Genomic DNA, 22,775 nt, shown 5'->3' with positions numbered 1-22,775 from the left:
GTTAAATAATGAAAGTATTGCAAACTTTGAGGAGAAAATGTGAGGAGTGACAGTCGATGTGGGTTTGTCAGGAATAAGCTACCAAACCAAGCCCCTTTTTTTTCAATTACTAAGGTAACAAGTCTGGAGCCTCGAGGAGAAGCAGCGGGTATCATCTCTGGAGTTCTGCAAGACTTAACAAATTAAAAGTAGGGAAAGAATTTAAAAAAAATGAGTAATTCTTTGGCCATGCTTCCTCTTTCTCAACATGAGACACTCTGAGAGGCCTTCACCCTTTTCTGACAGTGCAGTAAATCTGTAAGCAAGTCAAAAGAACTACAGAGAGCCTCTTTCAACTTACGCTTCCAACAGTGATACTGCCAGAAGACTTTTCATCCTCCCCCGTATTCTTCCCCCTTATCTAACTAACAAAATCCCCATGCAGAGGCTGACCTTATGACTCCTCAGCAGCCAGCCCTGACAAACCATCCTGGGCAAAATCACTCAGCAGCCCTCCAACAGCTGCTGTTAAATTGGACAGCAGGATCTGCAGAAGCAGCGCTCCTCAGCTTGGAAAACACCTCGAAAACAAAGCGGGTTTTAAAAAACAGCACCTCAGGAGCTAGGAGTACAACAGCAAGTATTTTGGAAGGAGTGTTTGCTTGAAAGCCTGAGGCTGGCTGCCCTGCAAGTTGTGCTTTCTGCTGTTCTGTATCTGTAGGCCCACGTAGACATTTTAATGGCTTTGTTTTACCGAGGTGCCTTGCCTGTGCACACCAGGAGGTGTCTAGCTTTCGTTTGGAAAACTTAATCAGCTCTGTGTTGTAGTGAGCCACAACCCCACCTCCCACAAGAGCAACAATGACCAGTGAGGCCATGTTGTGTGGGTCTTTCACCATGGTGGGACTGGGCTGGGGGTCTTCTGCCCCTCGGCCCAGGCAGAGGAGCCATGGCTTTGCTGCGTCTGAGCTGGCCAGCGTCCCCTCGAAGACAGGGCCCTGGCGGCTGGTGGCTCTGCTCCTTTGCCTGAGCTGTCCCTGGACTGTGGCCTGTGGCAAGGGACACGTTTCGGTGGCTGCTGGAGGTGTGAGAGGCACACTTGTGGGCCCCATGGAGGCTGGGGCTCCGCACCTTCGTTCTGGTGCCAGCAGGCACAGCAGGCCCAGCGCTCCTGCACACCGTACACGGCTGCCTGGCCCTCATGCGGAGCTCAGAGCTGTGTAGGTGAATTCAGCTCACCCTACTAAAACAGACAAATTCAGTCCTAGCACGTAATGGACCCTTAATGCTCTGTTTTGTGAGATGTGACTGAAGGACTCAGACCTGTGTGTGACCTCCGGCCTCGGTTTGCTGAAATGAGTTCTTCCGTAGCATCTCAATGATGTGCTCCAGGCAATAAAACTGCAGAGACTGAATGTCCAGCGTCCCTTTAAAGAGTAAAGCTCTGGCTCTGCACAGCACAGAGTGCCATTGCTGTCTCATGATTCTGGCTGGCACTGCTCAAGTGATCCCTACTGATTTCACTGTGTCAGGAAAGAGCTGACGCAGCGCTTGGCTGAAGAGCTGGAGCTATTTCAGAAGCGACTTGGATGTTCTCGCTGGGAGCTGGCGGGTTGTAGCAGGCAAAGCTGCACGGAGGTGGCCGAAGTCGGAGCCGGTCACCCGCAGTCCAACGTGAATGTGAATTTCTGCATCTCTTGAGCTATTATCATTTTTTTTCAATTGTTCAGATTCTTTGCTTTTCCTGCTTGAAATGCAGTTTAATGCCAGTCCTCTGTAAAACGAGCTAAAGCACCTCAACTCTAAAAAATAAAATAGCAAATATAATTGAATTCAGGAAACTGGTGGGGGCAGGATCTCTGAATAAATGTCTTTAAGTGTAAAAGAGATCTGAGAGCTCTCAAGAGCTGAGGTCAGAGTCCTAATAAGAAACTATCCTGTTGGATGGGAAATGAGAGGAGCATATGTAGGGACCAATATATAGACAATAAAGCTCTGTCAAGAGCTCTTTAACATCCTGAAGTATGAAAAGAAACCTAAGCAGAAGGGTGCTTACCTAAGACTTCAAATAGAGGAATAGCATGAGAGGGCAGGTATAAGATAAAAAAAGGCTGAGGCCTAAAAATACCCGTAACTAGCATGTGATCTAAAAGATGTGAAGGGAGAAGGCAAAGTTTGTTTTAATATGGAAGGTGATGCGAATCAGTAATATAAGGACAGGCAGAGCCTTTAAAGCCTGTCATTGTTAAAAAATAATAAAATAAAATAAAATAAAATAAAATAAAATAAAATAAAATAAAATAAAATAAAATAAAATAAAATAAAATAAAATAAAATAAAATAAAATAAAATAATAAAATAAAATAAAATAAAATAAAATAAAATAAAATAAAATAAAATAAAATAAAATAAAATAAAATAAAATAAAATAAAATAATATAAATAATGTATTGTGACCCTATACTTAGCAGAATTAATTTTATTTAAATGAAAAGGTCACACAATGCATGTCCCCCCACCCACCAGTCCCTGAATGAGCAGGAAAAAAAGCAATGCGAGAGCAATGCAAATGGTGTTTGATCACTGAGGAAAATGTCAGCAGGACCTGATGAAGTTCCTTCTGGAGAATCAGAGCACTGGCCCAAGTATTTCTGGCTCGCGTAGGATAGGTTTTGGGGCATTGTAGAATACAGGTGAGATCCCAGAGGACTTAAAGATGCCAAAGCAATGTCACCTAACTGAGAGATGAAGAAAAACCTAGGGACCTGATGTCCTAATGGTGTCGCTAAGTGAAAACCTGTAAGAATGAGGTACTGAACAATTATTCTCTAATCACCTAGATGTATGTACAAATTTGTAAAAAATGGCTGGAATGGATTTGTTGATGTTTTGCTGAGGACAAATCACATCAAACCCATTTAATTCCATCCTTTGACAGGATAACTGGCCTCATGGCTGGGGGGGTTAGCAGTAGATGTGATGTGTCTTGACTTTGGTAAGGCTTCTGGCACTGTCCCAGAAGACATCCTCATAAACGAGCTGAGGAAATGCAACCTATTTAGGCTCACGATGCACTGAGTTCAGAGTCAAAGTCAGAGAGCTTCCTAGGGAAGTCTTTTCAGTGCCCATCCACAGTCCAGGTCTAGTCAGTATTTTTGTCAGCAGCTTTAGGAAATTGCTTTGATATAAAATTTCCTGGTAGCAGGCAACTGGGAGGGGTTGGGAGCTACCCATGAAGGGTAGGACCAGAATGCTTGATAAATTGAAGGAACGGTCCAAGTCAACAGGATGAGTTTCGGCAGATAAGCATGCAGTGACCTGCTGTGAGGATGCTGGAGTGAATGTGCAAACACAAAACGAGAACCCAGCAGGCAGCAATCCAACAGAAAAGACTGCTCAGAAGATGAAAGAGGAGAAGGGGAAAAAGCTGAAGGGCTTTCTCATATATGAAATGCTCTTATACAGTGATCAATGATAGTGATAGTGATCGATGATTTTCCATGCCACTGTAAATAAAACAAGAAGGAAAAAATGATCAGGGCAAAAGAAAACTCTTAACGTTTACAGTTACTTTCTGTGCAAGATGCTACTGAAGGAGAGAAGGCGATAGAACTTCTTTTGCTACATTTTTAAAAGCTTAATGATCAATGATGGTGTTGGAGGTGGTCTCTACAGCATGCCTTACTGCCAAGGAGGTGTCATGGTGACCTTCTGAGGGCTTCACATGATCTTTTGTGGTGAGATTTTATCACACAATATTTCCATATACCCAAGGTGTACAAAATGGCACCAGCTTTTCTGTAAAGTTGCCTATTTTCCAAGACACCAGAAAGATCATCCCAAGAATGTATTTACAGCTTCACAATGTAGACCCTAAAAAAATATAAAATCTTGTTTGGATGGTTTATTCTTTAATCCACTTAGATGTCAGACCAAATTTAACTTCCTAAGTCTGTTTTCTGAGACACTAGAGAGACCGTCCCAAAAATGTATCTATAACTTCATAGTGTAGACCCTAAAATAAAATAAAATCTTGTTTGGATGGTTTATTCTTTAATTCGTCTAGATGTCATACCACTTTCAACTTCCTAGATCTGTGTTACTTTATATTGCATTCTTCAAACTGGCCCAAATTCTGAGTGCATCCCCCAGAAAGGACTAGCAGGCAGGTCGTGAGTTTTCCTTTAGCCACAGCTGCAGCCAGCAACAGCAATGGCACTTAGGGACATCAGTGCATCCTTAGGTGCAGGTGCAGGAGGAACACCTGGTCAACTCATCCAGGGGGAAGGGGGTAAATGGTAAATCTACTCATGGTGTTAATTTTGGTGGGCCATTTACTCATGGTGCTAATTATCCAGATATTGTAATTGGCTCATTTAAATACTGGGAGGCCCGTCATCCCCACCCCCTATGGATGCAAGCCACAAATAACACCACTGTTAACGATCTGTCTGCCTCTGGCACACACACACGATGACAATGGTCAGTCATTAAAAACATTTTTCCCCCCGATATAATACTCCAAAGTTTATTCTTGGTGACAAGCGCTTTTCAGCTTGTTGCCAGGGCTGAGCAACTGCTGCTCCCATTCGTGCGGGTGGTTCTCACACCAAGGTCATGGCTGTGACCATTCCCAAGCAGAATTAACCCAAAAAAGCTTCCCACCCCTCTTAAAAAAGGCAATTCCCAGTGAATGATACAAAAGTACCCAGGGCAGGGTGCACAGGCCCACGTCCAAGTGGCTTTTGAAGATCTCCAAGGAGGAAAGATTCCTCAAAGGCCTTGCTACCTACGCTTTATCTCACCAGTGTCCAGGTACAACAGCTCTGGGTGGCCTCCAAAACACCTTCCCAAAGCAAATCTGCTGGGGAAGGCATGTGGGGAGGTCTCGTAGGGGGCTTCTCCTGCAGCTGTTGCTGTGAGGTGAAGCAGTGTCACTGCTTTGGGAGGGAGGGGTCTCCTCCGACACCAAGGACAAGTGGCTTACAAATCCATCCAGCAGCCACAGCTGCGGGAGCGGAGGAAACGTGAATCACAGGGTATTTTTGTGTTTAATTTGTGCTTGTCCAGAACAGCTCTGATGACACCAACAAAACAGTAATTACTGAAAAGGTAACAAAGCCCGATCCGAGAGCCATAAACGCCCTCCTCCCTGGCTTAAAACCTTTGCTCAACATCTCTAATAGCCATTTCATTCTGAACTGTGTATTGCTCCCAGTGTGCCAGGAGTTATCCCGGGAATGCTACACGGGGCATGGGAAGAGCCCCCAGGCCAGCTGCAGGGAGGTGATGAGCACCTGCTGCATTGCACCACCAGGTGCCCTCACCCCTGATTCCCCAGCACCCTGCAGCTGAAAGGTAAAAGCATGTGGCAAAGGAGAAAGGGCTGCCGAGAGAGGAGAGCGGGTTTTATCGCAGGCTGCGATGGGAAGCTGCCAGGAGAAGCAGAGGAAGGAGCAGTGGCAAGGAAAACGGAGCAGCAGAAGCACCCCCTGCAAAGCAGCTGCCGGGCCCTCCCAGCACAGCAACCCCGCATCCAGGCACCTGCCCAGATGCAGCACAAGCAAGCACACAGCCCAAAAATAAAACATAAAAGCCTCAGCAAAAACAAATCCCCAAAGGCACCACATTTTTTTTTTTAGCTTGCATATTTTTTAATGAAGTAAAAAAAAAAAAAAAAAGAAAAATAAAACAAAGAGACACTCCACTGAAGTTGTCAGCTTGGCACAGATCTCCACAGTGCATCGAGGGCACCAAAGTCACCATGCAATTGGCAATTGCAGACACTCGTCCCCCTGCATCCCCCCCCAAAGTGAGCCTAAGAAAGCAGCAGATGAAAAGCACACGACCGATACAGCACAAGCAACAGAATAACAGCACTGCAGCTCCCCGTGCCCGGGTTTTAGCCAGGAATGGGCGAACTGCTATGGTTAAAATAAGAACTGAACAGACTTGACATGTCCAAATTAAAAACAGCAATGATACCACAATCCCCTTGAGAGCTGCACCTTGAACACCCCCCCAAGCCCAGAGATCATTTTTGGTGGCTTAAAACTTTTTCTTTCCTTGTCACACGTCTGTGCTCTGGGGTCCCAGCCCGGGTGGCAGCAGCAGCAGGGACTGACATTGGCAGAAGCTGCTCTTGGTGGCTGCTGGCACAGCCAGAGGCCGAAAAGATTGGCAAACTCAGCTGGAACCTGGCCTCAGGATTTCTTGCCCTTCTTTTTTTTGCCCTTCCCTAAAAGCCATGGCAAAGGGAGAGTGGGAAGGCTGGGTGTTTGTCAGCTTCAAACCCCAGGGCTTTCACCCACTGAGAGCTTCTGCAAGCAAAGCTCCTGCTGTCCCTGTAAGCAGGATCCTCCTTATTCTCTGCCTTAGGTTTATACACATTTACATAGAGATATATTTGATAAACATTTTGTATGAAAATAAATATTTTATCTGTGTTTTAAGGACCATTGTCACTCTCATCTATTCACCTGCTATAATGTTACGTCTTGTCTTTGTCCTTGACAATGCTGTTCCCATTGCGTTGTTCCTCACCTACAGACACCATCTCCCTGCCTCTTCTTGGGGCAGCAGAAAGCCCCCCAGGAGGTAGGGATGGACCGTTTGCCAGCTCCTCTTTTAATGTGCTGACTGCCTGGGTTTGGCTTGTGCTAGTGAAATTTATGAGGAAAATGCTTCCCTTTACAGCACCTGTTTCTTTGTAGGAAAAAAAAAATAATAAAAAAAATCTTCCTCTTGGAAACACTTTAAAAAGAGCAAGGCTTTCACATCCCCTTCCAGGACTCTCAGTTAAGAAATATATTTATAGATAGCACTGTTTATATAGATATAGGTATAGGTTTTATTTAATTTTATTACCAACCCAACATTTCAATTTGCAGCCATTGATGTAATTCATGACATACTCTTGTTTGTTTTTGTTTGTTTGTGTTCCTTTAAAAAGAAATGCACTTCAAATGAAAAGGGTGCCCTTTTGCCTGTCTGGTTTTCCGAGGATGTGCTGGAGGTGACGCAGGACTCCTGGGGCAGGCGGCAGGTCTGAAGCCCGTACCTTTCCACGGACTGATGGCTGCTCTTGAGACGCGGGCACTGCGAGCATCGGGATGGCAGCCGAGTGAAACAGCAGCCGTGACACAGCTCAGGCTGGCCATGTGGGACAATACCAGCACTCTTTTTGGGCTTCCCTGTTGTCCTCCTGCCTTTATTTCCCTGTAGTTTTGGTGTGGCATTCTCAGGAGCCGGATGGTCACTGCTGGGGTGACGGGTGGGGACAGGGACCCTGCTCCTCCTTGCAAACCTGAATATTTAACTCAGCCTAGAAGAAAAGCTCTGGGGACACTGCAGAGGCTTCCTGCTCACTCAGGTAGGCCAGAGCAGCACGTTATCACAGGGACCCACTCCCACCTCCAGGAGGAGGATCACTGCACCATCATTGGGGAGCCTGTGCCAGCTTCCCCGGCCCCCCGGCAGGCTAGTTCTGTGCAGCTGTTTATTTCCTTACCATTTGTAAATGAACATAATTTCCTCTCCCTGCAGTACAACAAGCTCAAAGTTAATTGTACAAAGAGAAATGCCATAGTCAAAATACACGATACGTATTATATTAGAGGGTTGGGTTGTTTGGTTGTTTGGTTTTCCTCCTTTTTTTTTTTTCCTTAGCCCAGGCAGGTGATTGAGATGCTACATGCTCCAGCCTTCATCACGGAACTTGTGTGTGTGTGTACGTGTATGTGTGTGTTTGTATTAAAAATATATCAGTCTTGTGATGCTCTTAAAAAAGAAATAAATGGAAGGAGGTGGGGGAGGAAATGGGTGAGAGTGAAAAAGTTCTTTGACGGTGTCAGTCTTTTGTGGCTTCAAAAAATACATGTTCAATTCCAGCACTGACGGCAGCTTGAAGCTTTAGATCTTAAACTTGTAACATTTTTCTGTTTGAGTAGTAAAAAAAGAAAAAAAAAAAAGTACCAAGCTATGTGCCCCCCCCAACCCAAAAAGCAATAAGCAAAAGAAAAAAAAAAATCAAATTCCTGATCAGACTTCTGCAATTCCCAAACAGTAAAAACAAGAAAGCATCTCCTTACGGTGGAGGGGTGATCAGGAGAATGGGAACAAGAACCTGCAGGAAAGGAGGCCCTTAGAGATGGCTGAAACTTCTTAACCTCATTGACTGGGGTCAGTGGCTGGGTTTACTTTGTTCTGTTTTATTTAAACGCTTGCCATTGTCGCTTTCTTTTTTTTTTTTTTCTTTTGTATCATTTTCGGGGTGTTTTTTTTTGTGGATTTTTGTTTTGTTTTGTTTTTGTTCTGTGAGGGTTTTGCCCATCCTGGCACCCAGCTGTCCGACTGTCCGGGCAGCGGACTGACAGCCGTCCCTCCTGGTGAAACCGTGCTTTGAGGGCCGGTGTCCCGTGAGGTAACGGAGGAGGGGGTCCCTCCCCCGGCGGCACCGTCCCCCCACCGCCTAAAACCCCTTGATGTAGCAATAGGCCTCCAGGGTGGCGAAGAGGATGTACAGCAGCCACAGGCTGACGAAGAGCAACGTCGTGGCCAGTTTGCAGCCCCGGGGGCCGCCCAGCTCCCCCCCGAGGTGGGGCCGCCGGCGGTAGAGGAGGACGCTGATGCAGATGAAGGCGAAGATGGTGAAGAGGGTGACGGAGAAGGCCAGGGTGCCGGCCGACACCTGGAACTCCTGCCCCTGCGACGCCCAGTAGATGGCCGCCACCGACCACGCCAGCCCGATGCCCAGGAAGACGTTGACGGCGTTGCTGCCCGTGACGTTGCTGATGGAGGCGTCGGCGTACACGTCCTGGATGGCCGCGGCTTTGCTGGCGAACGTGTCTGCAGGGCAGGAGGGAAGGAGGAATCACTGGGGTCCAAGGGCAGAAATGGCCAACCCCCCTGCCTGAGGGACAATGGAGGCTCAGGCGTGCCACCTGAGCTGGGACATGGATCCCGACCCTCTCTGGACCACCCGGCCCCTCCCCACGGCCTCCCCACCTGGTACGGAGGTGCCGAAGGCTACGAACACGACGGCGGTCACCGAGTCCTTCAGGCCGATGGTGCAGCCAAAGTGGGAGGCGAGGTCGCCAATGACGGCCGTGAGCATGCCGATGATGAGGATGGAGACAACGAAGCAGGCCCAGCCGTTGCAGTACTCGGTGGGGGGCACACAGGCAAACAGCACCTTCCAGAAGACGGTCAGGAAGTGCATCACGTAGTCGAAGCAGGACGGCAGGCGCTCCTCGCCCGACTCGTCCTCGTCTTCATCACCCGCTGCAAGCAATGTGGAAGAAGAGGTCTGCCTCATGCGATGGGGCATCTACGTGGCCACCCACCCCTGCTCCAGAGCACGGGTTGATTGCCAGCATGGCCCCCACAAGAAGCTTCACATCTGCGTGAGGGTATCAGCAGCAGTGCCTTGGAGGCGTCCCTCCTTAGCCTCATGGGGCAGATCAGCCAGAGGCTGGAAGCACTGCTGGTCTTTGTGTGGATACAGGATGATGGGGAAAGAGAAAATAGGTAGGGAGTGTGGGGCAGATAGCAAGGAAAAGGGAGAGATGGAGGAAGAAGGAAGCTGTCCTGGGAAAAAACATTGCTCCAAGGATGGAGACACTGTTTCCACAGGAGCAGTTTCTCTTAGTTGCTAGAGGGAAGTAAAGCGAATACCCTGCTTCTCTTCTTTCACTTCAAAGGAAGCCCTTCTGGCTTCTGGTGAGAGAACACCACACACCCAACAGCCGGGCATCCCTGACAAGGCAGATGCTGTCTGCTGAGCCCAGACACAGCTCATCCCAAGCTGGGGATGCTGGCGTGGGTTTGTTGATCTCCCCCTCACCTGCACTGACAGTAATGGCCTCCATAAACTGGTCCCTCCAGGAATGTGTCCCTACAACCAAAGCCAGGTTTGTCTTCTTAATCAGCTTGTCCACAGTGCTCTGTTGTGGGAATAAAGATGCACAACAATTGAACCACCAGCTTGTGGGCAAGGTCCCTTCCCAAACTACAGAGGTGCAACAGGCACTATCTTACCAGCCAGCTCCATGCCTGGAGCTGGGCCCACCCATACCTCTCCCACACATGACCCATACTTCACCAGAGTCTGCTTGTTTGCCACCCGTTACTCCAAACAAAGCTTCTTCCCTCACCCCTGCCTCACTAAGGACATCTTTGCTCCTGCACTCTGCTGCATGCTGGCGTATGCTTGTGCTCCCTATGTCTTCCTCCCTTCACCCCTGCCTACCAGCAGCTACATCCACTCCATTGCATTGCACACTCCTTTTCCTCTTCCAGCAGCCTTTTCCCTGTACATGTGGCCACCCTCTGCCTCCTCAGTCCTGATCTTCAGCGCTGCTCTTCCCTGCCACAGAGCTCTACCCTCCTGGAAGACCCCCTGGGCCAACCACTGACCTTGAACTCATAGGACTCCTCAATGATGACTTCTAGTTTGGGATGTTCACCAAGGATTGGTTTGCCCATCTCCGCAATCCTTTTGGCTTCCTCCTCTTCGACCGTCAGCTTCCTCTCAGCCACCTCTGCAAAAGCAAGGTCAACACTAAGCTGCAGCCAGCGGCCCTTGGGCACCAGGACACTGCAGGGGCTTGGGGCCTTCTGCAGCCCCTGTGCAGCTCGCTGAGCTCACGCAAGGACTTTGGGGGGCAGTGTGGGGTGCTGGGCCACAGAAATAAAGGCCCAAGATTTCTGTGTATGGGTTAGTCACTGAGAACATATCTATCTTGGTCTTATTTTTAAAAACACACACATTTCCTCAGCCTGCATTGGTGCTCTTGGATGACATACGCCCTCCCATCACCTCTGCTACACTTTTGGTGAGAGTGAGGTACCACGCGCCCTGCCATTTGGCACATGCAGCCTTTAAGACAATTTCAACATCCTGGCATGCTTCCTGGCTTGAACGAAGAAGAGAGAGCAGCTTTTTATTCCCCTCTGATTAGAAAATCACTGTTGGCACTCTGTGCTGCTCAGTGCTCAAGCTAACCCTCAGAGAGACACACAGTCACAACCTGAGAGGCACCACAACAGAACAGCATCTCGTTCTGCCTGAGCAGGGGGCCAGATGTTGCCCGAGGCTTCCTGTAGAGTTTACAAACACCCCAGGTAATGCCTCAGATATGATTAATCCCATGTGGAGTCAAGCAGATCTCACCAAAAATCAGACAGAACAAATTATAACCTCCCAGTGGAATCTAGTTATAAACTCTGCCTTCTCTTCATCAGCCCTGCTAGATTGATTGCAGACACTGTAAGCCTTGCAGGACTTGCAGAGTTTATAAAATATATAAGAACTCCTATGTCAGGTGGCATTACTATATCCCATCACAGAGGCAGAAACACCTACATCCATCATTTGAAATCAATGAAGTACATCAAAAACATCACTGCCTACCACCACCTACAGCAGATTTGAGAATCCCCAAAAGTTTACGAATCCTGACAGAGACAGAGGAGCAGAGCAGCTGGAGCAAGGCAGGATGGCAGAGGGTGACTGCAGGAGAAGGCCAAGCAGACACAGAGGGAAGGAGGTGGCTGAGATGGAGGTGAACCTGGACAAAAAGTTACGTTTGGAGGCATGGACTGATGATCGCTGAGGAAAAAACTCCAACTACTTATATTCACTTAAGCATTTAACATCAGTTGCCACGGCACGTCCTTGACTTACCCCACCTGAGCCCCACCACAGCCTGCAGCTCAGGAAGGAGGCACCCCCAGCTCTGCAGGGCCCAGCATGGCAGAGAGCCCAGCATGTGCTGGTGTCTGCTGACACTGCTTTGAGGAAGGAGCACAGCAGCCACCCCAGCAAGGCTGCAAAGCCCAGATTCGGTGACAATCTGGCTCACTACAGCCGTTCCCGGGAAGTACCTTCATCTGAAAAACTACGGGTCGCAGCTGCCAGCATGGCCCCTTGGGCTACTGCCCACCAGCTGCAGTCGCACAGCACAGAAAGTCAGTCAGAGCTGCCTGAAAACTGGGAATCTCAGACTGAATTTCCCCAGCTTAACAATCACAGGAGAAGCACTACAGCAAAGTCTTAGTCCCCACTTCAACTGATTGGACAAAAGCCTTTGACCTGGTAAAACAACATGGAGTCTCATGCAAATATTAGCCATCTTCAGACACGTCTCTAAGTGCCCGCACTGCAGAATATGCTCTCTTCCCTGTAGGGAGCAGCATCAAACATGGATTTATCTCAGAACCTGTCACCTTGCTCATGCTGTTTGATGTGGCTGTGCCAGAAGATGTGAAATCCTCCTCTGAGGAGGACCTGCCCGCTCTCTTCTGACTGTGAGCCAGGCCCCGGGCTGTGGGGCTGCGTGTGTCCATGGCTGGTGGCAGGACTTCGGCTGCTGGCAGGTGGCTTTGTTGCCTCTACAAGCCACTTGCAGATCACCTACTGATTTGATGAAAATGGCAAGCGCTTGCCAGGCAGCTCTTAGAAGAGAGTGAATGGACAGGTCTATGTCCAGCAGTGGACAGAGAGCTTTGGTGATCCCTGGGCCGGGCACAGTGCAAGCGCTTGGTGCAGGCACTGCAGGGAGACCATCTAGAAATCAGAAGTAAAGGTGTCGGTGCCTACCACAGCACCGAAGGGCTGTGGGATGTGCACTATTCAGAGGACGCCTTGTCAGCAGAAGTGCCACCAGAGGCACCTTCAAGCCTGAGGACACTTCAGGCGAAGCAATGAGCTGACCAGCGATGGACCTGCGGCCTGCTGACAGCATGTCCAGGAGACCTGAGTAATGGAGGCTCTGCTGTCACCACACAGCTTCTCTGTGGTGAATACAGCAAACCAGGGCACAGAGAGGAGGCATGGTCGCCCAAGAAGGCACGTCAAGATCTCCTGTGGGGGCAGTTAATTGAATACTGCTCCAAAGCTGAGCCTTTCAAATGCTAGGTGCAAGCAAACAGCAGGGAACAGGCATAGGCAGCATGTCCAGCTGGGTAGCTCACAGAAATGTTAAAAGAGGAAGCTTACAAATAGTGTAAAAAGGAGGTGATTCCTGCATGACTCATTAAAAAGTAGAAATACTTTCAAATGTGCAACCTGTTACGCTAAGTACAGAAACCTAACAAACTTCAAAGGTGATTTTGAAAATGTTTAACCCGAGTCTTTTTACCCTAATGGGAGATACAACCTGAACCTGTGGAGTCTGTCTGTTCCCATGGGATGCTGAGGACTGAGTTGAGCCCCATGTGCAGAGATCCAGCTGCTAAAAGGGAATAAACTGTTAAAACATCCCAGCAGCAGAGCACACCTCAGGGAAGGGGACAGCGAGGTCCCAAGGGCCTTGCCTCATGGTTGCAGCCATACTAGCAGACTAAAAACTCCCTGTCCTGGTTTCAGTTAGCACAAAATTAATTTTCTTCCTAGTAGCTGGTGGAATGCTGTGTTTTGGCTTGGGATGAGAAGAGTGCTGATAACACCCCGATGCTTTAATTGTTGCAGAGCAGTGCTTATACTAAGCCAAGGACATCTCAGCCTTTTGCTCTGTCCTGCCAGCGGGCAGGCTGGGGGTGCAGTAAGAGCTGGGAGGGGACAGACCCAGGACAGGTGACCCAAACTAGCCAAAGGGGTATTCCATACCATCTGACGTCATGCTAAACAATATATAGGGGTGGCTAGCCGGGGGAAGGGGGCCGGACTGCTCGGGGTTAGGCTGGGCATCGGTCAGCGAGTGGTGAGCAATTGCATTGTGCATCACTTGTTTGTACATACTATTATTACTTTCCTATTATCACCATTGTATTATTATTGTTATTATTTTATTATTATTTTGTTATTATTATTTTCCTGTCTTATTAAACTGTCTTTATCTCAACTCACGGGCTTCACTTTCCATTTCTCTCCCCCGTCCCAGAGAGGGAGGGGGGAGGGTGAGCGAACGGCTGCGTGGTGTTTAGCTGCCGGCCGGGTTAAACCACGACACTCCCAAAAGGTCTGATGTGCTAGAGGAGAGCTCACAAACCTGTCTTGTACAAACATCTAGTGGCCAGTACACTCACCCAGGGCAACAGGGACCTGATTCCTCATCAATTTGATATTTAGATGGATGCTCCTGCCTTTCAGGGGTGGCCCTTACCCAGCAGCACTGCAGGAGGCTGCTGCCTCTGCCAAAAACACAGGGCATGCCCTTCCTCCCAAGGAAACAAGTGTGGAGAGGGGGTCGTGAGGGCTCCTCCAGGAAGCAGGGACAGGTGAGGTGTGTCACACATCGCCCAGGGGTGCCAGCCTGCAGAGACCACCAAGGGATGGGACAAAGAAGGCACAGAAGGAGGGTGGATGGGAGAGACAGGCTTAATTTGGAAGGTCAAGTCTGCCAAGGTAAGCACTGCCAAACTGCAGCTTAATTATTAACTAGCATGAGTTCTGTTTGTATCAACACCGGCACCTGCTCTTCAATGCGGATTGCACCCAGGACTCCCAGCTGTCAACCCCGGTTAAACCTGACGAGGTCTGGGTATGCCCAGCATGAACAGGAGTTCACCAGGGCCTCCTGGGCTGCCATCACCTCCTCCCTGGGAAGGGGAAGGTGGGGGTGGTGGGGTGCTCTAAACCCTGCCTGCACTGGATTGCAGGTCTGTGTGACCATCAGGTGATAACAGCCCGCCCAGGTACAGGAGATGTGCAGGCTGCTCAGGTGATGCCAGCTGGGGCTTGTGAACCAGGTGCCGCATGCAGGTACCTGCTCCTCGTGCCAGGATGCTCATCAGGAGATGCTACCAGCAGGGGAGAGCAGCAGGGCTGGTAAGGCAAGGGCAGGAAGGACAATGCAGCCCACGTTTGCCCATCCTGTAGCAATGGCCACAGCTCATACCCAACGCTTCCCAGTGGGAAGTGAAAGAAGGTTTTTGGTTAAATTCCTTCATGCTCCCAGTTGTTCTGCCCCATTCAGAGTCAGTTCAGCACTAAGGTGGGGCAGATGGGGGGCCAGCAGCTCCTGGTCATGGTCCCACTCCTTGCCTTGGGCATGTCCCTGCCGTGCTCACTCCTCGGCTTGCTCACCCGCATGAGAATGATGTGCTCCTGCAGGGACACCCTGGGACTTCATCTGCAGTTATTTGCAAAGTGCTTTCATATCTCCACGTGACAAGCAGTTTCTTGGGCTGAAAATGCTGTAAACAGATCCCCACTTGCTGTTATTTCTCCCTGAGGAAAGGGGAAAGCAGAGCAGTTTCCATGCCATGCACTGCCCCTGGCAGGTACTACCTGCATGCTTGCTTGTTCAACTCCCTTCAGGGGCCTGGGAGCTGGACATTGCCTGTGGCCTGCTGGACACAACATAAATCAGAGGTAGATAAAGCCCGTTTCCACGGCTTTTGTGCTGAAGCAGGCAACAGCAAGGCCCCGTAACACTGCTAGAGAGGTAGATCCCTATCACCTAGGAAATGCTGCAAGACTACCAAGCAGCTGTGGGCTGGTTTGTATTCCCTGTCACTTGCTGAATAAATTGGATTAAAACCAGCAATGTATTCATGAAAGACTTCTCTGAAGGCCATTTCGCACCCCTCGAGCTATCTCGTATCCATCCGTTTCTGGAGTGGGCATGGATCTGCATGAAGGTCACCCCTTCTGGGGACTGCGCTGCTAGGAAGAAATTAAAACGACAATTAAAATGGGATTTTTGTTGTGGCTCAATAAAATATAATCCCAGCTAAACAAAGTAAACACTGAGCATGAATGAGCTCCTCTCTCCAGAGGGCTGTCAATCCGTCAGTCACAACTGGGGAAGACTGCTGGCTAAACGACATGCTGGCTTTGGAGGTTAGCATATTGATGTGCCCTTTAAAGAAACACACACACACACACACAGCCTGTGCCGCTTTCTAAAAATGGGAGGAATCTGCTTACTTAGCCCTGAAAGCTATTTCTGAGGCATGATGCACCCAGTACACATGCCCTAGTGTCCTTAATGCTAACTGAGAAACTGTGCATCCACAAGAGGAGGGCTAACACGCGGCTAAACCACAGAACAGGGAGCCGTGCGTTATTTCACTGCTGGCTCTGCTCTAAGATCGATGTTGATGTGACCGTCCCCGACAGCTCTGCTCCCCAGCCTTCCCACTGCAAAGTGGACAGCGGCCACATAGCTACACATACGGAGAGGGGGCTCATGAGTTTCAACACACAAAGAAACATATTTATAAATATTTCCCTTGATTTGGCTGAATATGCTGAAGTTAGGGTATGTATGTAGCTAATGTTTTCATAATTCCTCATACCTTTAAGGATCTGAACATCCTGAGCCCAATTACTGGGGACAACTGGTATCAAATATTTCCCCATATAAAGAGTACAGAGGGGGGTCAGTGCCGGTGCCAACACAAAAGGTTATGCTTCAGAGAAGGTAAAAAACTACTAGGTGTGACCCTCCAGCCACCCCACAGCCACCCTGAACCGCTCCAGTTCCCTGCAGCCCCCACAGCTGGCACCGGGCATTTTGTGAAGCAAAGCTTTCGGAAGGTTTGCAACCTTCCATCAGTGCACAGGAGGGCCAGGCAGCGGCAGAGGGGCATGGAAGATGCTCCAGGAGGGAGAGGACAGACAGATTGCAGCGAAACGCTCAACCAAGCCCTTTTCACAAAGATTCCTGCGCTTCCATGTAACCTAAATCTAACGTGACACGGACTAAATGAGAACGTCACTTCTCTCCCCGCTTATTAGGCGTGATGGCTGCTGAGTGACACCCCAGCGTGTGCGGCGGCTCAGCCCAGATCCCAGCCGAGTGCCTGCCGTGCACCCCACGGGCACCCCGGGCATCCCAGCAAGGAGGGTGGCGGGGGGCTGGCACCCCAGAGACCTCCCCCCGTCACGGCCAGAGAGGAAGCTTTTCTCTGTTGCTGGAGAGCAACTTTCCTTAGCTGGCGACCACGTCATCCGGCAACAGCTGCCAAAAGCAATCAGGCCGGATCACAACAGCGGGAGAAAGTTATATTATTTTAATACAGATTATTTGGTTCCTGAGGTTCTGATCAAATTAGGCAGCTACTGAATTAAAGCAATGAAATTACTGTGAAGGAGGCCGTGCTCAACTTATTTCCAGTCCTCCTGGACCTGAAGAAGTAACAAAGGAAGCCATCCAAACTGCTCGGAGGAGGTTTCCATAACACCCTAAGCTGATATTTGGGGAGCTGGGGACTTCTGTCTGCCACTAGCAATTTCCTAATTAGCCTCATCTCCTGTGGGCTCGGGCCATCCCCTGCACAGCAGCCTTGGCATCCTCCTGAAAGTCTCAGAGACAGAAGCTTGCACTGCAGAGACACTGCTCCCTTGGTTTGCAGCACAGCTCAGGTGTTACGCACAGCTTCTAAATCTGGGGGGGTTGTTTTTCCAAGTCTGCATGCAAATCTGACAGCTCCTCCCTGCACCCTGCATGCCTGTTGACAAATGTTCCTTTAGTGCAAATTCAACTGTAATCATACCTGGAATTGAAAGAGTGAGAAAAATACAGGATGCCAAGAGAGACCGGCATGGCGGGGATTTCAGGCAGAGAGGTGGGATTCAGTACTAATAAATGTAAAATCCTGCTGTGATAGGAGGCGAGGAGCACAGAGCTGGAGCTGGGGTGGAGGGGAGCGGTGCTGATGCGCATCACATCCTAGAGGTGCTGCTGGTGCTGGGTGCCCCCCCAGGGACAGGACATGGGGACCCCCCCAGGTGCCTGCCCCAGCCAAGGAGCTCCACAACCGCAGGAAAAGCTGGGTGCATTGGGAGGACCAACTCCCCGGGCTTCCCAAAGAGAGGGCAGAGTCAGGGCCAGACCTGCAGGTTCTGCCTTCCAACCTGGCTGGGACATTTCCCAAAACTGCAGGGAAATTTCTGGAATTGGGGAAAGGCTCTCAGACATCAACCACTGCCATGGTCTTGACACATCGTTCTGGAGGGAGCACCGGGAGCTGGAGGGATCCCTGCACACAACAAATGCCAACAGAAGAGGCTGACTGAAGAAGATGAGAACAGAGGCAGAGAAGGAAGAGGAAAAGAGAAAAAGCAGTCTTACCTTGGGTGAGCAGCAGAGCTGTGCGGAGAGAAGAACGACACAAGACAGAAAGGGAGAAAGAAGAAAACAGGGAGAAAGTTAATATCCCGCCGGAAAAAGCAGAAGCTGCTTAGCAGAGGACAACGTTCAGTGAGCGATGGCCATGGCTCAGTGCGGTGTGCGAGCTCCCCAGGGCCGCATGCCAGGCACAGGCTGGGGAGCAGACCCCGCGGCAGCGAGATGGAGATGATGCTGGCGAGCACCGCATCAGTGCTCTGGCTCCCAAAAATCACCCCCCAACCCCCCGAGCAAAGGCAGGAGGATGGGATGCAGGTGGGCAGTAGCAGGGAGGGGAAGGGAAAGAAGTGGGGGGACAGTCACGCTTGCCATCGGGGCCTGACATGACCCAAACTGCAGCTTGCTGAGAGCCTCAGCTAGGGGAGGTGTTGATAAAATGGGTGCTGGCCTCAGGGCCAGTGTGAGGACAGGGGTAACGTGGCTGTGCATCTTCCCCACAGATGCCCTGGTGTCCCTGGCCTCACAGGTGCTAAGATGGGCACAGGCAGGCTCAAAGCATCACAGCGTGGGGTCTTCCTGGCTCTCCTTGCTCCCAGCCTGCCTGACAGAGCTGCACGGGGGTGCAGCTGCCTCCTGGCACATGTCACCACATGGTCCTGCAAGGATGGAGGTGGGAAGAAAGTGGCATGGAGGTCCCTGTGAGGGACAACCTTACCCTGACTGTCCATATGCTGGCTCCCCTGCCTTCATTTCCACGGTTGTCCCAAAGAAACATCCTGCTGGGTCCCTCCTAGGCATCCCCCTAAAATGCCACAGCCTACGCCCAAGTTCCCAAATAACTACCCTTCAGTCTGCATGGGGTATCACACAGCAAAATAACCTGAACCCTCTCCAAGAGGGGCGAGCACCGTGCCTTAGCTTTGACTTCTACCTGTCCTTCAAACAGCAAGCTGGTCTCTGAAGACTGGGTTGCATGCTATGACAGCACTGTAATTACTAACACTTATTATCACACACTTTTAGTCTCAGAAGCTTAAAACTCTGCACAAAGACTGAGTCAGTATTAACATCCCCATTTGACAGATGGTGAAACCAGCAAAGAGAGGCTAAAGGGAACATTTTGCAAACTCAGAAGTGGGCAGGAATCCAAAAGCGCTAATTTACCCAGGCTTGCCGGCTCAGGCCTCTGAGAAGCAGGCACTTTTACACGGAGGTACCTAATTTTATCTACTCTGGTTGGAAAGTGATTTCCTAAGCAATTCGTCAAAGGTCGCACAGCACATCAGCAGCAGAGCCAGGAAAGTGATGCTGTGCCCTGGCTCTCAGGCACTCCTGCGTGCTGTTGGAAACCCTTCCCTGCAGGCTGCAAAGAGGCAGCAGAGCGGGCAGGACCAGCTGTGTGGTTCGGCACTACCAGGAAAGCACCAGTGCCCTGCATATCAGCCCAGAGTCACTACGGAGCCTGGCAGCAAGTGGAGATGAGGAGGCTCCTTGCTGAGCATCCCTCGTTTTTCAGAGACAGTTCCTTTCCAGAGTCAAAAACCTCTGGAGGAACCACTTGTGAATATGCTCTGCAGCAAGTACAGTACCACAGAGCCACGGGAAGCAGTGGGGTATTTGCTCTGACCACACAGTCTCCTGTCCTCCGTGGGACTTTGTCTGCAAGTCTCCAACAGGCCTGTCACAGCGTGAATCTGGAGGCTCCTCGTAGCTCTGTCCTGCTGTGGCCTCCTTCCTCTTCCACGGTCTTCTGATTCTCCAGACAATAGGGGAAAATTTACTTTGCCTTTTGCAATTGCAAGCATTAATACAATGGGTCAACTCAGTGTTCAGATTTAATATAATGAAATATTACTGGGCCCCTAAGCTACTGTGGTTATTAAAAAAAAAGACATTGATTCCTCATGTTTTTTAAAAATGTTATTCTAGTGCTCTGGGATTTGAGTTTATTTTTTTCCCATTTGCTTTTGAGCCTGCAAAAGAAGTATTTTTCTCCCTTTCACTTATGATATGATACATGAATATTTGAAGAAGCCTATAAAGCTATGAATGAAACATCAAGAATATAGCATGCAGAAAGGCAAGGGATTATTTTATCTTTATATTTCTGAGTGAATGCTGTGCATGCAAGCAAGAAAATGATTTCACGGACTAAAGCTTCCTTCCTGCACACGCATCTGCTAATGTGCCCTTAGTCCTGACCTGTAACATTTCCTGACAGTCCATCTGGGGATGCTGCACCTGCACCAGCTCCCCTGACAGCCCCTGTGCTCTTCCCATCCTACAAACCTCCCTCTGCTGCCCTGCTCTGTCCTCATACACCTCTCCTCCTTCTTCACCCTTGCTGTGTCACTCCCCAGGCCCTAACCAGGCCACCTCAGCGCTTGCTATTGGCATCTCAGGTAGCCTCAGAGGGTTGGCCAGCACATTCTTATAGGCAGCTGCTAAAATTAGTTCAGTAGCCAAATTCAAAGTCGCAGTGCCAAGTACCCCGCACCCAAACCTTGCACAGCAGGAGTACAGACGAATACCCGTGCCTGGCAGGCTCTAACCATGCTTTTCCCTGGATTCTCGGGAGACTCAAAGCCTTGCCTTCAAAACACAAAGAGAATGGCAGGCATATGCTGAAGTGAGTAAGCATGGAGGAGTGATACATGGATAAAACCACTCAAGCTCGTAGTGCCGATGGATGCAATGCTTCACGTTTCCTCTTTGAGCCCAGCCTCTGTAGTTGCTGCTCTGCAGGAACTCACCTACTGGTGTGAACCCCTGAATGAGCTGACATGGCTTGCTCCAGAAGCAAGTGGGCTGGGGCCAAAGAATTTAGACCTGAACTTAGCTGCTAATAAGCCAATGTACTTTGGGGTCAAATTCTGCTGTGACAGGCATATTGGTGTGGTTCACAGATCAGGGACTGCGTTCTCTCCTGCCTCAATTCCACTAAGCACAAAGAACAAGAAGGACTAAAAACAAGAGGAACGAGCTTGGGCTGGGAGCAGACCAGAAACAGGACAATCCTGTAATCTACAGCAACTGGGTGTGCTAGATGTCTGCCACAGATGTTTTCTAAACAATCAATACCTTTTTTCTGCTGTTTGTACCTCACAGAGAGGTTTGACCACATTGCATTATTTATTCTAGCCTTGCTCCTGATTAACATAAATCTTCTCTAATCAATGTACCTAAGACAGGAATGCACTGTGTGGATGAGAGGATCCTCACAGGTGGTTAAACACCCGCTACTTACAGAGTGAACAGACATGAGGGTGGCTGTGGATTTTGAGGGGAGCCCCCGTTACGCACAGCACAGGCACAAGGCAGCAAGAGGAAAGGTGAGAGCATTGCTCTGGCTCCAGATAGCGCTGAGGTGAGCGAACTGTTTCCCTAAAGGACTGTGAAGAGCTACGAACATGTATTTTTCATAAGATAAGCAAGGTGGAGCTTTTCCAGCTTTAGCCTGAATCCTGTTATTATTGAAGTCAATGGCAAAGACTCCAAGAAACAGACCCTGATCCTTTCTGTCCATTAGGAGAATTAGCAGCATTCAGGTTAATCACAGAGCTGCAAGCAAAATATTAAACCCTCAGAGAAAAAGGCAGCAGAAATCTAGCATTTTTCTGCTATTCCCATAGCAGCTGATGGAAGAAGGAATTTCCCAGACTCTGCTCACACCTCAGCAAACTGCAGTGCATGTTCTCACACGTCGATGTGGCTTATCTTATCCAGGCATGGACCTTTGTACCCAGTTACATCATCACCAATATTTTGAAACAGATAACTCAATTGGATCAATGCAAATGAGGAGCCCATCTTTCTTTGCAGTTTAATCCTTAACTCTGACTTCCAGCCACATCCATCCTCTGAGCCATGAAGCTTTCCTGTATGGCGTGTTGACACTCAATTAAATGGAGATGCGTCAGGAGATTCGTCCACACCACTTCACTCAGTGCTGCGAGGCTTGAGGGGATTTCAGACAAAATCTTCCCAAGCCAGGTCATGCCAGCCATCTGTTTAATAGTGCTCACCAGCCACCTGTGCTCCCACTTCCAGCGAAGTCATATCATGGTTTCGGAAGCAAAATTTTGCATGAAGGATGTCTGTCCCTTTTACAGAGTGCAATGCTCTACAGTCAGTGTTCAGGCACCATCCCTGGGGCTGAATCTTCTATCGTTGTGCCACTAGCTGGATTCTCATGAGCAGATTCCCAATTACCCTCATGAAAGGTAATTTTCCAGATGCTATTTTCACCATTATCTGCTATCGAGTGAAATCTTCCAATGTAGCCTCACTTGCCACTGGGGCTTTATCAACCCTAAGGTTAACCACAATATAAGCAGAAGGCTGGCTTTTTCTAGGGAAAGCAAAGCCAGTTTAGCTCCTGTAATCCAGGGCTGTGGACAAAGTGTGAAAGCTAATGTGTGAAGAAAGTAAAAACAGGCTGGATTTCTCTGAAATCCTGCAGGGCTGACAGCAGCAAAAACCTAGGTCTGAGCTGAGGGTAACGTGAAATGATACCAGAGCTGCCATGGGAGTAATGGTGAAACTGAAAGATTGCATCTTGACCTAAAGGGAATGACTCGTTTCATGGCAGAAACACTTTTAAAAGGTGCTGGAAAAAGGTTGGCCAGAAAAGTGGCTGAGGGTGTGGGGAGGTTTCAAAGTCCTGCAGTGCTCAGCAGGCAGTGATTCAGTTTATAACTGCACATGCGGAGGAAAGGTGACACAAGAAGGATCCAGAGATTAATTTCTTAGAAACAAAGATGACAAAAATAAAAA

The 22,775-nt window shown here is 49.3% G+C and overlaps 1 protein-coding gene across 9 annotated transcripts in view; it reads right to left on the bottom strand.

Moving 5' to 3' along the window:
• Positions 1-5,642: 5,642 nt before the first annotated feature.
• Positions 5,643-22,775, bottom strand: part of SLC8A3 (solute carrier family 8 member A3) — a 98,292-nt gene continuing 81,159 nt past the window's right edge. For 4 of the 9 annotated variants that reach the window (XM_068684135.1, XM_068684138.1, XM_068684131.1 and 1 more), the window contains exons 4-8: positions 18,003-18,020; positions 10,396-10,520; positions 9,824-9,923; positions 8,986-9,261; positions 5,643-8,826 (exon numbers count right to left, since the gene is read on the bottom strand). In XM_068684135.1, the coding sequence (XP_068540236.1) occupies positions 8,450-8,826; positions 8,986-9,261; positions 9,824-9,923; positions 10,396-10,520; positions 18,003-18,020 (896 nt within the window). In that variant the 3' untranslated portion in view covers positions 5,643-8,449. The remainder of the gene's footprint in view (positions 8,827-8,985; positions 9,262-9,823; positions 9,924-10,395; positions 10,521-18,002; positions 18,021-22,775) is intronic. The other 5 variants (XM_068684140.1, XM_068684139.1, XM_068684136.1 and 2 more) reach the window with 3 other exon arrangements.

Source organism: Anas acuta, chromosome 5, assembly GCF_963932015.1.
Source record: "Anas acuta chromosome 5, bAnaAcu1.1, whole genome shotgun sequence".
Taxonomy (NCBI): Eukaryota; Metazoa; Chordata; class Aves; order Anseriformes; family Anatidae; genus Anas; species Anas acuta.
The sequence above is the reverse complement of the archived record's forward strand: the minus strand, read 5'-3'. Positions and strand labels throughout refer to the sequence as shown.